This window comes from Capra hircus, chromosome 24, assembly GCF_001704415.2.
Source record: "Capra hircus breed San Clemente chromosome 24, ASM170441v1, whole genome shotgun sequence".
NCBI classification, from domain to species: domain Eukaryota; kingdom Metazoa; phylum Chordata; class Mammalia; order Artiodactyla; family Bovidae; genus Capra; species Capra hircus.
In genome coordinates this window covers 58,343,129-58,358,726 of record NC_030831.1, presented here as the reverse complement: position 1 = coordinate 58,358,726, position 15,598 = coordinate 58,343,129, and the positions used below count along the sequence as shown (strand labels likewise).

The window sequence follows — 15,598 nt, the reverse complement described above, 5'->3', positions numbered from 1 at the left end:
TTATCAGAGGAGAACACATTGTTGCAAACTCTTATTAAGTAATTTCTCCAACTATCTCAAGATACACCAAACCACAAGAACAAAGCAGATTACATCTTTCCTTCCAAAAAGATTTATAGGCTTTATTCATCTATCAGACTACACTTCTATAAATAAGAAATTATTTTCTTTTTAGGGCCTATTTGTTTTCCCCAGAAAAAGTAAGTGAAGAATTTTATTTTAAAAAAATTTTTTATGATTAATTTTTATTGCAGTCTAATTGCTTTACAATGTTGTGTTGGCTTCTACTGCAAACAAAATGAATCAGCTATACATACACACGCATCCCCTCCCTCTTGGGTTTCTCTCCCATTAGGACACTACAGTAAAGCAGAACTGTCTTTCTAAAACCCAGATGTGACAAGTGTACCGCGTTTGGACTACGCATTGTCCTCCCAGCCAGCCAGGCCCAGAGACGGCCTGCCGGGTTCCTGAAGCGCTGCAGACCCTCAAGCTTGGTTCAGCCCGATTATCGTGAGTGGCAGACAGGCGGAACACACGCAAATCAGAGTCCACAAAAGAAAGCAGTCTTCACTGATGAATCATTTATTCGAACAAGACAAGATGTCTCCACACCGTTTCCTTTTATACAGAAAGTGGAACATTTCAAATATATTAACTTTTCTCTTCAACAAAATTTCTTTCAGTCTGGTCCCAGGAACTGCCTTTCACTTCAGGATTCACGTTTCAGTAACACATATGCACCCATCACAGCCAAAAGAGCATACTGTGAGGAAAGCAGAGTGGAGAATCGTGAACACAGGCCTACAGATAAGCGCGGTCTACAAGTGTGTTCAGAACCAGGCTGGTCAGCGCTGGGCCAGGACAGAACCAAAGGCAGGCCTCCTCCCTGCACTGTGTCTCCAAGTGAGCCACCAGCACAGGGAAGATGCAGACACACGGCAATGCAGACCCTAACACACCGACGGCCCAAGGACCACACGCCCAGCAAGCACAGCCTACGCACTCCCATTCCTGCACACGCTTCCCATTGTGTTTCAGGAGACTAAAAAGCAAATATGGACGCTATTCTTGTTGAAGTTGGGAAATAAGCATTACTAGGCTTATTGTACTACTTTTTTCCTATGCTTAAAGATGTGCATAATAAAAAACAAAAAATATATAGGTGCCATTTTAGAAAACACTATATAAACATAAGAAGTAGAAGTAGCCGCTTTCAATAATTTAAAATTTACAATTTAAATGATTAATTTGTAGTGAACAGCACATTCTCTGCAGAAGAATTAGCCAGCAAAACATTTTAAACAGACTGCATCTCTACAGTTGCACATGTAAAAGCGCCAATATTAAAAAAAAAAAAAAAATACAGACGTACAAATAAATTCCTACCTTAAATTTTGGATAGTCGTTCATTATTATGGTGACCATGCCGACATATGGTAAAAACCTAAAGTGTGGGACAAACAGCCAAAAATGTAAACAGTGTCTGTAATATGATAGTAATACTTAAAGACACTATGAATCAGCATTAGGGCAAAGCCTTCCTCAGGAACACCACTGACTGGGGCCATAACAGCAACATGCACCGCTGTCTCAAACGGCTTTATTAGTAAAAAGCAGCAGAGCTAACAGCCAGGACAATTTTTCAAGAAGGCAAATCAGCAGAAGGAGATGCTACGTGTCTTCTCTTGCTGCATTCCGCCGTAAGAGCATGAAAACAGGTGAGCCCCTTGTACAACAGAATCGGCGACTTTCACAAAGCGAATTCTTAATTTTTCTTAGTAGAGAAGTGGGTAAACTCTGGGAGTTGGTGATGGACAGGGAGGCCTGTTGTGCTGCAGTCCATGGGGTCGCAAAGAGTGGGACACGACTGAGCGACTGAACTGAAGATTCAGACAACCTATATGTAAACTGCTGTGAGAGAGACCTTTGAAAGCACAAGAATAAGTGGTTTCTAACTGAAGGAATCCTCATCATTTTCATTGTGCGTGCTTATTTGCTCAGTCGTATCTGACTCTGCGACCCCATGGACGGTAGCCCGCCAGGCTCCTCTGCCCTCGAGGATTCTCCAGGCCAGAATACTGGAGTGGGTAGCCTTTCCCTTCTCCAGGGGATCTTCCCAACCCAGGGACTGGACCCAGCTCTCCCGCACTGCAGGCGGTTTCTTTACCATCTGAGCCACCAGGGAAGCCCCATCACTTTCATTGCACAGACTTTTCAGATGCAACAAACAAGCTGGTTGGGCAGTGAATGCAAATGTGGATTGCATAATTTATATCCAGACATGACTATGAGCCCAGAGATGATAAGCCAGCAGAAACCAGCTAATGAATGACATTGCTGACAAAATCCAGAGAAGGCAATGGCACCCCACTCCAGTACTCTAGCCTGGAGAATCCCAGGGACGGGGGAACCTGGTGGGCTACCGTCTACGGGGTCGCACAGAGTTGGACACGACTGAAGTGACTTACCAGCAGCCAACAAAATCAATGTCAATACAGAATCAATTTGACCCAAGACTCCATCATGTTACTGGTGATAAACAAGGTAATACCTCCTTGGTACCCTCCAGTCTGCTTAATGCAACAGCTCCAACCTCTCACTTCTACAGTCTCTCACCAGAGTGTCTAAAAACACAGGGCTGGCCAGCTGCAGGCCCCCCTCACCTTCCTGCAGATGTTCAGGAGGAAACGCGATAGCATGAAAGCGATTAGAACGTGAGCAGAGGGGGAGAAGGGGCCGGAGGAGGCCTCCAACCGTGCGCTGATGAGTGAAGCTGTATCTTAGAAAACGGTCTCCCATGTTCTCCAGCCTCACACAGCTGGCGGGGTTTCAATGAAAGGGGACATTTCTAACAAGGGTTAATCAGAAAAAGGGCCACCAAGGGAGGGGAAGAATCACCTTTTTGGGTATTTAATAAGAGGAGAGGCTCTGCTGTGTCAATCAGAAGCAGAATTCATGGCTGGAACAATGATGCAAAGATGGGTATGAAAAAAAAATATGACCACAGAACTTTTCTTAGTAAAAGATCAGGGGAACAATCTAAATATCCATCAAAAGGGACTAGTGAGATAAGTTACAATTCTCAGAAGAACAGCATGCAGCTGTTTAAAAGGATAGAGGTATAGATTTGGCACAGAAAGTTATTTCCAACTTCCTGCTGGGTGAAAAAGATAAAACTCCTTTATGTAAAATTATATATTATGTATGCACACAAACATCTATATAGGCACAAGGAATATCTAGAATATTCACCACAGTGTTAAACAGTAGTTATTTCTGAAAGGATTACTTCTGATTATTTTAAATTTATAAATAACTAATCTCCAGGTGAGGATTTATTTCCAAAATAGAATTAAATCCATGATAGAGATAGAATACTGGCATTCAGCTTTAGACTTCAGGTCCTCGGGCAGTTCTGAGCTTCGTTCACGCCTCACAAGATAAAGCAGGACTGCTTACAACTCTCCTGACACAGCGTCTTTGGAATGGACGCCGCCATTAACCTCTGCATTGGACTTCTTTGTTTCTAAATATGTTTCTGGTTTCTGCATATTCTATGGAACTTAAAAGAAAAGTTAATCCTCACTCACCCTCGGGCTCGCCCTACCACGTCCTTCTTTTCGAGCCAGTTCTGGCCTTCTTTGTACAAGCCTCTATCATCAACTTCATTATTATCTCCTTTAGTCAGAAATTTGATGTCTCCATTGTCTCTGGAAAGCAAAACAAGGTCCTGTCAAAGATTATTTTCAGTGCAGCATCAGGAGAACAATGTCAGTCTGGCCTACCCTTTACAGGCAAGGGTGGGCATGGAGAAAAGCAGTCAAACAGGACTTGGTCTTTTTCTCCTTGAGATGCCTGCTGGCAGACAACCATTCAACTCAAGCACAGATCTAGTGACAATTTTGTAGACTTAAATTCAAAAACACTGAAGCTCCCCTGTTGACCAAGACACATGGCTCAGCACAGGGTGCCAGGAAGGCCACGATTCGCTCCAGAGTCTATTTCCATCCACTCTTTGTCCTCATGGACCAACAGGTTAACATGGATTATATTCCTCTTGACTCTAGATATGAACTGAGTACTAGATTAACCTGATCTGAACATAAGGTAATTCAAACACAAGCGTTCTCTTAGCTCTTCTCAAACTTTCTTTTCCTTACCAAACGTGGGATGTGTGAATGCCTTATTTCCTTCACCACTGAGCCAAGTGGCATACAATCCAGTTTGCAAACAAACAGGAATTATGAACGGCATAAAACTGCTGTGTTAGAGACAGGTGGGAATTGTTTTAAATATTGTAAACTGGGGCTTACCCAGCCCTGACACTAGAAGCACAATATTACAGCCTCATAGAACTACTAAGAGGATCTATTTTTCAATAAGACAAATGACAAAATGTGTTAAATAATTTGATAAAATACTAAGCGCCTACAAAGATTTGAAACCATGCCAAAGGGAGCTAGCCGATTTGTAGCCATGGTTATACAAGAAATTAAGAGGGAAAAAATCTGGGCTGTTGCTCACAATTCATGTAACTTACAGAAAAATGTCATTACTTCTCAGTTTTGAGCAACTTCTCATCTTTGGATATTGTTTTAAAATCACGTGCGAGTTCTGACACAATCATGACACAGCATATTTCTCCATCTGTAAGTTATCAAGCACTACGAACAAGGTAATGCTAGTTGTAGTCCCAGTGTATTAACACAAACTGAAACAGGGTCATGCTAACGTTTAGAGTCAAATGAAGTGGATGTTTTAAGTATCAAACATCTTTGGGGAAAATCTGGAAATACTGAATGGAATGAGAATCTCTTATCAGAAATAGACTCACACATTCACACAAACAGTAACAGAGCAACGCTCCATTATTTAAAATATACTAATACACACACCTAGTTTTAATTCTACAATGCATGCAAGTAAACGGCTGCACTAAGATGCATAAAGGTAAATGAATAACCAAATAAGTAAAATGTAACATTTCACTAATCACTTGACTGTACTCTCTCAGGGAAACAATATATTTGAGCTGGAAACAATTGCTTCTGGTCTCCAAGAAGTATCCTATTAAGTCATCACTGACGTTTAAGGGAAAAGCAAAGCTGTTTGCGGGGGAGGGGTGGAATTAATGCAGGATATGCAGCAATCAAATCATGGGACGGGCTGGGGAAAGGAATTTTTATTCATCCAAGGCTAATATTACTGCTAAGAATGCCAGTTGGTCCACAGTGACAAAGAGAAACAGGTAGCTTTCTGCATTTCAGGAGATAATTCTCTCACCAAAATGATCCTCAGTTACCATGAGATTTGATTTTCTTTTGAGACTCCTTCAAATAACTAATAGTACACAAGAATACATTCCACCTTACCTTATACAGCGAGTCTGTCAAGTGCTTTAGTAAACATCAGTTTATTTCCTCCTCACACTCGCCCTGGGGGTCACTGTGGGTAAAGTACTGACATTCACATCTCACGGCCTGAGTTAAGTCACAGGTCCAAAGTCACCCCAATCACTAAATGGCAAAACTAGGAATGTAATCCAGTGTTTTTGCTACTTTGTAATCAACCATTAAGCTGTCCACAGACTTGTCTACAAAATAAAATCAAAGAGAAGTAAAGGCTCTTTACTTTTCGTGAACTTTGATTACTCTGTGAACTATCGGTATGTCGCGTCCTTCGACTTTGAAAACAACTATTTCTCCAGCTCTGATGGGGTCTTCCCGGAAATTCGTTAGGAACAGAAGGTCACCCCTGTGAAAGGCTGGCTCCATACTGCCGCTGGAAAGAAACACAAAGTCACGTCAGAAGTGTCCTGGGCTCACCAGGCAAACGTTTCAAATCACAAAGGATATTAACAAATATACTACTTGGAATGTCAACTTTTCCCAACCGTCAAGCAGATCTACGAGCAATAAAACAAGCTCCAGAGATTCCCATCTGACTGCTCAAGGTGACAGCGGTGAGAAAGGGAGCGATTTCTTCTTGGATTTGAGCATGAAAAGGGCACTAGAGGCCCCTTGATGATTTTTTTTAATATAAATTTATTTAATTGGAGGCTAATTACTTTACAATATGTATTGGTTTTGCCATACATCAACATAAATCTGCCACGGGTGTACACGTGTCCCCATCCTGAACCCCCCTCCCACCTCCCTCCCCATACCATCCCTCTGGGTCATCCCAGTGCACCAGCCCCAAGCATCCTGTATCCTGCATCAAACCTAGACTGGCGATTCGTTTCACATATGATATACATGTTTCAATGCTATTCTCCCAAATCATCCCACCCTCTCCCTCTCCCACAGAGTCCCAAAGACTGTTCTATACATCCGTGTCTCTTTTGCTGTCTTGCATACAGGGTTATCGTTACCATCTTTCTAAATTCCATATATATGCATTAGTATACTGTATTGGTGTTTTTCTTTCTGCTTACTTCACTCTGTATAATAGGCTCCAATTTCATCCACCTCATTAGAACTGATTCAAATGTATTCTTTTTAATGGCTGAGTAATACTCCATTGTGTATATGTACCACAGCTTTCTTATCCATTCATCTGCTGATGGACATCTAGGTTGCTTCCATGTCCTGGCTATTATAAACAGTGCTGCGATGAACATTGGGGTACATGTGTCTCTTTCAATTCTGGTTTCCTCGGTGTGTATGCCCAGTAGTGGGATTGCTGGATCATAAGGCAGTTCTATTTCCAGTTTTTTAAGGAATCTCCAAAAGAACTAAGAATAAGCTGGACCCCTTGAAGTAAAAATCCATTTTTAGCCTTATAAGGGTTTTACATTTATCAACACAAATACTATTTTTCACTCAGAACTAGAGACTCTGAAAGCTGGTTAATACTCTAGGGTCATTCTTGCATTCTGCCGTGTGTATGTAATTTACTGGAAGCTGAAATCATCGAAACAGAATTCATTTTACATGTGCTTCTGCTTTGTTTTAATGCATGAGAAAATAAATAAGACCTAAATACAGGGGTCTGACAACCAACGATGAGTTAGTTTGTCGAGGGCAGGAAGGGGGAGAAAGAACCAGTCTAATGAAGAGATGGGGAGCTTTACAGGAAGACGTGGCTTCGCAACAGGAGCCATTCCAGATGCTGGTCCTCCCGAACCACCAGGGCTGCTGACCTTCCACTTGTCAGCACCCAAGGAAGGTGGCCAGGGGGCAGGTAGCCGAGCCTGGCCTACAGCCACTGAGAGATTTATGTTGTTGCCTTGCCATGAGGCCTGTGGGATCTTAGTTCCCTGATCAGGGACTGAACCTGCACCCTTGGCAATGAAAGCTTGAAGTCCTAACCACTGAACCGCCAGGAGGCTTATTTTGCCAAGAGGTTTAAGTGAAACCATTGCCACTAAGTCTGGTAATAGATTCAGCAATCAAAAAAAGAAAATATGAATTAAAAAGGTACAAACAGCTAGAAATAGAAATGACAGAGAGGAAAAGAAAGAGAAGATATCTAAATAAAAACAAATTTTTTCTTCCCCCAACAAAGACCACTGGATGGACATGAGTTTGAGCAATCTCCGGGGGTTGGTGCTAGGGAGGCCTGGCGTGCTGCAGTCCATGGGGTCGCAGAGAGTCAGACACAACTGAGCGACTGAACTGATGGCCTGACAACATAGAAAGCTATTTGTCCCCCCAACACAGAAATTCATCTTCTCATCTTCTGAAAATACAACATAATTGCTTCAGGGTTTCATTTTCTTTTAAAGAATGACAGTTAAAATGCTCAGGATAATTTCTTAACCTACTGCCTCATCTTTACTCCAACAAAATTCCTGAAGACACGCAGTGGGAAGAGAACCATCTCAGTCTGTGATAACAATGACCTCCTTGTTTTGTTTGTTTAAAATACAACTCCCTGAACAAGTCTTAGAGGTAGGAAGTGTGCACTGCAGTTTGGCATACAGTCATTATCGTGCCCCATTAGGTCAGCAGTTCTTTGAAATGTTTAAATTACATTTAAACAACTAATAACTACTTACACTTGCTTTCTTTAAGGAGCCAGGGAGTTCCCCAAGGTCACACATCCCTTGTGATGTCAACAGCTTATGCTGACCAACCAAACTGCTTTAGAATTATAAAGGATGCTTTAAAAGAAGAAAAAGTCCCCACACGCTGCAATTTTACAATAATCTCTGCATGCAAGTGTGTCTGTGGATTGAAGAAGAGCCAGAACACCTCAGAGTTCTGGCTCTGCAGAAACAACTGTGAGATGGAAGCAGCATGGCCTCACTAGACCTCAGCTGCCTTACTTGTTGAATGACAGAGCCCATCTGAATTTGAGGGGTTTAATGTCTTTTTTTCCCAAAAGCTTTAAAATCCTTCTTTCAAATGAAATCTTACCAGGTAAAGTATAATCACATAAAATGGGTAGAAGTAGAGCTGTCATAACTGAAGCAAGGCTAAGGGGGACCATGAGCTTAGTCCGCTTCTCTCTCCTAACTCATCTACCTGGCCCTTCGGGCACTCCTGGAGCACAGTGTGAACACCAGTGAGTCAGAGGCCTCCTCAGCTTTGTGTGTGAGTTATGCCATCCTCAGGCTCCTAAGTTTATGAAATGCTGTATCACTAGAAGTGGGTCCCCTGGCCAGTCACAGAGGGCGGCCTGGTGAAGCCAGGGCCGGGGCTGTCCCCCATCACGTGGCTGCAGGGCCCAGAGGAGGGACAGGGAGCCAGGGGCCTGCCGCTTCTCCTGCCCTGGTCGGCTCTGACCTTGCCCACAGTGCTGCCACAGCCTGCCTCTCCCCCTAGAGAGCAAAGGGGCTCCATACCCACCTCAGGGAGACTCAGCTATCTAAGGCATATTAGCATCTTCAAGCACTTGAAAGTGAAGCTGATGGTCACTCAGTCACGTCTGACTCTTCGAAAGTCCATGGGCTGTAGTCCACCAGGCTCCTCTGTCCATGGAATTCTCCAGGCAAGAATACTGGAGTGGGTTTGCCATTCCCCTCTTCTAGGGGTCTTCCCGACCCAGAGATTGAATTTGGGTCTCCTGCATTGCAGGCAGATTCTTTACCCTCTGAGCCACCAGGGAAGCACAAAACATTCAAAGATGGAAGTAAATCATATTACCCTAGAGCATGAGATCAACATGATGAAATGCCTATTGATAAAGAAGAGTTTTCAACAAAAGCCAGAAAAAAATGAAACCTTTTCAAAATAAGTACCAATAAAGAACACTCTAAAGCTTATTCAACTAAGACACTGAGTTTGGGTTGTCCACGCTGCTCCTGGGTTGCCAACAGCAGCTGGACGGCCGGCGGGACCCACCTCAGCACCACCACGATGGGGCTCTCGCTGCCGGTGAGGACAATCAGGCCTTTCCAGATCATGAGCGCAGAGGACACGATCATGGCGAAGTTTAAGACCTGGTAGTAGAGCTGAAGAAAACAGGGCAAACCAGAAGTGAGGACCACGGCGGAACATCCCCTCGCCCAAAGCCAGAGAGGTGCTCGTTTGAAAAAAAAAAAGCTTTAGGACTTTTTTTTTTTTGCCTAAAGTGATTTTAGGAATTAAAACGCATTCACACAAACTACAAGATTAGGTAGAATTTCAATTTTTGACCGTGGAAAGTGAAAGTGTATACTTTGAGGTGACTGTCAAGGTTACAAAAGTGGGGACAAAAGGTGAATTAAAATAACTAAGATATTTTGATGTAGTTAATGAAAACAGGAAAACAAAATCACACACCATTTTTTAAAACTCTTTGGCAAAAGTGTCAATAGCAAATCATGAAACTAAATTCCCAAGTGAACAAAAAAGGAAACTGGAGTGCTGAATGGATATTAAGTGTTGGGCTATAAGATATTAAACAGTTGCTTCTAAAGTAAAATCAACTTTTTGAGTCACATCAGTCTAAAGCAGAAGTTATTCACTAGAGTTCACAGTCAAAAACTTGACCACCTGCTCCGCTTGACTTACCAGATTTAATAAACATCTGTTGTTTCATTATGAATTGCCACTCTGATTAGGAAAGGCCCAAGTCATGGTTTTCTACAGAGATGTCCAATTTTATACAGGTTTTCAAACCACTGGGCTCCACTCTAATAAAACAAATTATACAATCTTGCCAGTTACCTAATAAAGACTATGTACTAAGAATGTATTTTCCACTATGACTGTCTATGCTTGAAAAATTCTTTGAGGGGAAGTAAAACCAATTCCTCAAAAAAAAAAAAAATTCCTTTGAGCAAGACATCTATTTGCTAAAGAGAGTCAATTATATAGAAGTCTAAACTAATTAATCTAATCAAGTTAGCTTCAAAACCACAGATCACCCTTCTAACAACCTACCTTTAAATGATCTACTATCTAAGCCTAGAATTGAAATCCTGGCGTCTAGAAACAGTCATTTCGATGGAACTACTGACAAGCTGATTGGAAATACACACCGCACATTACACTGGCGCCTTTTCTTGCTCATCTTTGCCCACCGACTCTGTGCTCGGCACTTAATCCCCCCACAGAGTTTCGAAGCAAGCCCACACTCAGTCTTTGGCAAGCAAAGATGAAATAACCAACGATTCAGCATTTTAAACAAACATTTCAGACCAGATATTGTGACTGGCAGGGCAGCAGAAATGCCAATGGCTGTTTTTCTTCCTCTTTTCCTCACTGCAGAAACAAAGAGTCCTTGTTTTTGCAAGTGGCTCTTTCCTTAATTAACAGTAAGCAAGGGCAGCAGAAAAAGGAGGTCTCGCTTCCAAAACTGGTGGAGCGAGCATGCCTGAAAAGGTGTCATAGGATGCTATTTTGGAGGGAAAAAGAAAAAATACAAAACTTAAAAAAAAAGTACCAGGAGGCATTAGATTTGAGCTTTTGAATTTTAATTAGAACACTAGCAAAATGTGGGCAATTGCAAACTAATGGGGCTTATCACTCAGAGTGGGAACACACAGAACTTTTCAAAGGCAAACTGACTTAGGGTTTGACACACTCCTCAGAAGACCTTCACTGACAGTGTGCAGTTGACAATTGGTACCAGGTTTTGGAGACATTTAAAGTGAAAGTGAAGTCGATCAGTCGTGTCCGACTCTTTGCAACCGTGGACTGTAGCCCACCAAGCCTCTCTGTCCATGGGATTCTCTAGGAAAGAATACTGGAGTGGGTTGCCATTTCCTTCTCCAGGACATTTAAAAGACCTACCCAATTAAATTTAGATTTTTAATTAAGTCTCTGCTTGGGGTTGGGGGTTGGGGTGGGGGGAGGTGAGCTGGCTTCCCTGGTGGCTCAGGGGTAAAGAATCCACCTGCCAGTGCAGGAGATGCAGGTTCGATCCCTAGGTCGGGAAGAGTCCCTGGAGAAGAAATTGGCAACCCACTGCAGCATTCTTGCTGGGGCAGTTCCATGGAGCCTGGCGGTGGCAGCCCATGGGGTACCAAAGAGTCGGACATGACCGAGCGACTCAACAACAACTGCTTCCTGGAGGATTTTCTTGTAACAGCATCAACGCTCAGGGCATTAGCTGTTGGCTTTTCAAGCTAGTGATAATCTCTTGCCGCAACCCATCTTCATCACACAAGCTCCCAGGAACTCATCTGACACGCACCCCTAGAGACAACCAGGTTTCTCAACCCCGTTCACAGGATGCAAGTCCCCGAACCCCGCACCACTACTGCGCTCGTCTGAAATTCTACTTGGAAGAAAGAGAGAGAGAGGGAGGCGGAGGCTGGCTAAGGGGAGGGCAAGCACGAAGTCTTCCTCGGAGGTTCTCTCAGGAGGGGTGAGATATGAAGCCCAGGTGCCCGAAGACCCCGCAGCGAGCCGTCTCCGAGATTCAAGGCGCTGCCGGAGCAGAGAGTCTGAGAAGGAGGCTAGGGAGGACCCCTGGAAGCCCTTCCGGAACACGGGTTCGGTCCACAGTGACGGAGAAGGACCCGCGCGCTCTCCCGCACGAGGCGCCCCATTTGGTCCTGAGTCCCCGGGAAGGGAAGACGCTGCGCTGGGGGTGGGGAGGAATCAGGGGACAGCTCCTCTCTCTCGGAAGCTCTCCCCCCGAGCCTGCCGCTCCCACCCGCGGGCAGCCTACCTCACGCCCGGCCCCGGGCCCACCGGGCGGCCCCTCGGGGTCCCTCACGGGAGAGCCCGCTCCCCGCGCCCCGCTTGCTCAACCACACCTGACGCCCACAGGTCAGGGCTCCCCCTCCCTCCCCTCCCGGCCCCCCGCTCCGCTAACCGCGCCACCGTCAGGGCGAGAGCGCGCACTCGGGGTCCCCTTCGCTCCCCTCCCGGCCACCTCCCGCTCCGCTAACCGCGCCCTCCTCAGGGCGAGAGCGCGCCCGCCCGCGGCTCTGTGAGGATTCGAACCCCGGGCCTCCGGGACGCCGGCTCCGCGGCGCGGCCCCCACGCGGGCTGTCCTCACCTGGCGCTTGTTCATCTTCCTCAGGTCCCCGAAGATGTCCAAGCCGGACGCGGGGAGATGCGCCCCCACGGTGCTGGCGCGCACCATGCTGGGGTCTCCGGTGGGGTCGAGGGAGGCACACCGAGGCAGCCGGCGGGCTCCGGGAGTCGCTGACAGCTGCGGAGCGCCGGCCCGGCCCCGCCCACCGGCCTCGCCGGCCGGCCGAGCGAAAGCGCCCTCGGGCGTCTGGGAGTTGTAGTCCGGCGAGTCTCTGCCGCCGATACGGCCAGAGGGAGCCAGCAGGACGAGAACTACCACTCCCAGAGTTCCGCGCGGCGGGCGCCGCGTCCGGGGTCGACCCGGGGCTCCGCGGGCGGGGGGCGAGCGGGCTCAGAGGCCTCGTCCGCCCCTTGCGAGGGAACGGTGAGGGGAGCTTGCGTGTCGCTCGGGCAGCTCGGGGACGGGACTGCTTAAGAGCAACCGAGTTCTCCAGGACTCTGGTCAGGCGCCAGGCGGACACCTAAAGCCTGGGCATTCACCGAACCGTGTATCTAGGCCATTGGATGATTGCGACCACGGAAGGCGGGGCTTTCACCCCGCGGCGGGCAGGGAAGGGGCGGGGCCTGGTCGTGGGCGGGGCCCGGGAGAGGCGGGCCTTTTGAAGCTCCCAGTCTCGCGCTCTGCATGACTTATTCAGCTGAGTTCAGTCGCTCAGTTGTGTCTTTGCGACCCTATGGACTGCAGCACGCCAGGCCTCCCTGTCCATCACCAACTCCCGGAGTTTACCCAAACTCATGTCCATCAAGTCGATGATGCCATCCAACCATTTCATCCTCTGTCATCCCCTTCTCCCACCTTCAATCTTTCCCAGCATCATGGTCTTTTCAAATGAGTCAGTTCTTTGCATCAGGTGGCCAAAGTATAGGAGCTTCAGCATATCGGTTGGACTGGTTGGATCTCCTTGCAGTCCAAGGGACTCTCAAGAGTCTTCTCCAACAACACAGTTCAAAAGCATCAATTCTTTGGCGCTCAGCTTTCTTTGTAGTCCAACTCTCACAGACTAATGTACATGTAATGTAAATTACTCCAATTGTAGCTGCTATTCCAGATCTTTACCTGAGCAAATCAACAGAGCCCCTGGCACTTGGCAGATAGCTAGTGACCGAAATAAGTCTTTTTTCCGTACCAGTTTGTAAGGACCACCAGAAGCAATTTGCTTTTACCTGGAAAAGCCATCAGTATACCTTCACAGTCTTGCCTTGGAATATGTCAGTTTGGGGACTTCCCTGGTGGCTCACATGGTAAAGCATCTGCCTGCAATGCAGGAGACCTGGGTTCAGTCCCTGGGTTGGGAAGATTCCCTGGAGAAGGGCATTGCAACCCACTCCAGTATTCTTGCCTGGAGAATCCCATGGGCAGAGGAGCCTGGCAGGCTACAGTCCACAGGGTCAAGAAGAGTCAGACAGACTGAGTGACTCACTCGTACACACATCCTACAGTCTGCCATAATGTTGTTTCCAGAGATCTTGATCGTTAGGACACTCTGAAAAAATATCACATTGTTAAAATTATACTGGCTGGAGCTGATAAATATGGAGTAGTAAATACTTTTTTTTTTGGCTGCACCACACAGCCTATGGGAACATAGTTCCCCGACCAGGGATTGAACCTGGGCCCCAGGTCACTGCAATGAAAGCCCAGAATCCTAACCCCTAGGCCACCAGGAAACTCCCAGGAAGTAATAAGTAGTTTTGATGCTTCAGTCAGAAACGTACAAACTAGAGTGAGAAAAAAGCAAAAATTTCATTTTTGTCGTCTTAGTCATGTTTCTGAAAGTTCAGTAGTCTGGATCGTGTGGAGCGGTCCCTTTCCAGGTGAAAGACAAGTTGTGGCACCTCTAAACAACCACCTTGAATAAAGAGAACAACACTGGGGATAAAGAGAACAGGAATAAAGAATAAAGAGAACAAGAATGTCTCTTGAATAAAGAGAACAACACTGAAGTACTTTCAGAATTTGGAGGCCACTTTGAGCGTGTTACACCAACCCACCTACAAAGTGACCACAAGCCTGCCAGTTTTAAAGGGAACCATAATGAGAGAAGATTCCACAGCCAACCCAGTTACAGTGTAAGCTGCTCTACCACTTAGATTGTGTGAGCCAACAGATACAAGAATAACGTGGAATAACACAGCATCAGAGTGTTGATGGCAAATAAGAGTGTTTTTGCAAACTCTAGCAAGCACGAAAAGAGCATCACCGAGCAGGCCTTTAGGATTTCGGAGTTAACGTGTACCCTCCTCAGCAGACACCTACTCTCCTCTTTTTTTTTTTTTTTGCCATGCCATGTGGCTTGCATGTTCTCCAACCAGGGCTTGAAGCCATGCCTCCACGGTAAAAGTGCCAAGCCCTAACTGCTGGACTGCCAGGGATCTCCTATAGATACCTAAGAGAAACAACTTCTGTATTGGTCCTCAGAAAATCCTTAAAGCCCAACTGTGGTACATTAGTCAACCATGCAGCCCAAATTTTGCATCAGGTACCAGGCATTTTTAGGACCCACCTGGCTACAAGGACAGGTACATGCAGGCACAGAGATCCTCGGGTGGAATGGAAACGAACAAGACCAGAGAACTTTTCCTGCCCGGAGGTAGGTAGGCGGTCTTCCCCCAGTCTCTTCTCTCTTGCTAATTTGTTTCCAACGTATGCTGCAATGAGTGTGTGTGTGTGTGTCTTGGTAGTTCTATAAGATAACATGCCAAGCAATTGAATTATTGAGCCAAAAAAGTATGAACCCTTAAACTTTTAAATTCACAGACACTGTTGCCACAGATCTGCCTTTCAAACACAATACTCTGTGCGCTTCCCATCTGGGTGATTTCAGAGCCTCAATCACCCGCTATTGACCAGTTGCTCCATTTAGAATCACAACCTCTAATACTTGAAAGGGACTGAGAATCCATTTGGGGTCAGCTTTCAACCCCCAGCAGGCAGCCCCTCTGAAACACCGGACAACCATCAGGCCTCTAGTGAAGCATTGTGCTCAGTCCCTCAGTCGTGTCCTGCTCTCTGCGACCCCATAGACTGTAGCCCACCAGGCTCCTTTGTCCGCGGAATTCTCCAGGCAAGGATCCTGGAGCAGGTTGCCATTTCCTCCTCTAGTGGATCTTCCCGACCCAGCGACTGAACGCTTGTCTCGTGCCTCTCCTACACTGCAGGTGGATTCTCTACCGC

At 46.0% G+C, this 15,598-nt stretch overlaps 1 protein-coding gene across 1 annotated transcript; it reads right to left on the bottom strand.

Annotated features, from left to right (window-relative positions):
• Nucleotides 565-12,586, bottom strand: SEC11C (SEC11 homolog C, signal peptidase complex subunit). Its single transcript, XM_018039773.1, has 6 exons — nt 12,386-12,586; nt 9,294-9,403; nt 5,635-5,784; nt 3,594-3,713; nt 1,390-1,447; nt 565-766 (listed from the first exon to the last, which is right to left on the bottom strand). The coding sequence occupies exons 1-6, from the start codon at nt 12,470-12,472 to the stop codon at nt 713-715; spliced, it is 579 nt and encodes a 192-aa protein (XP_017895262.1). The 5' UTR covers nt 12,473-12,586; the 3' UTR covers nt 565-712.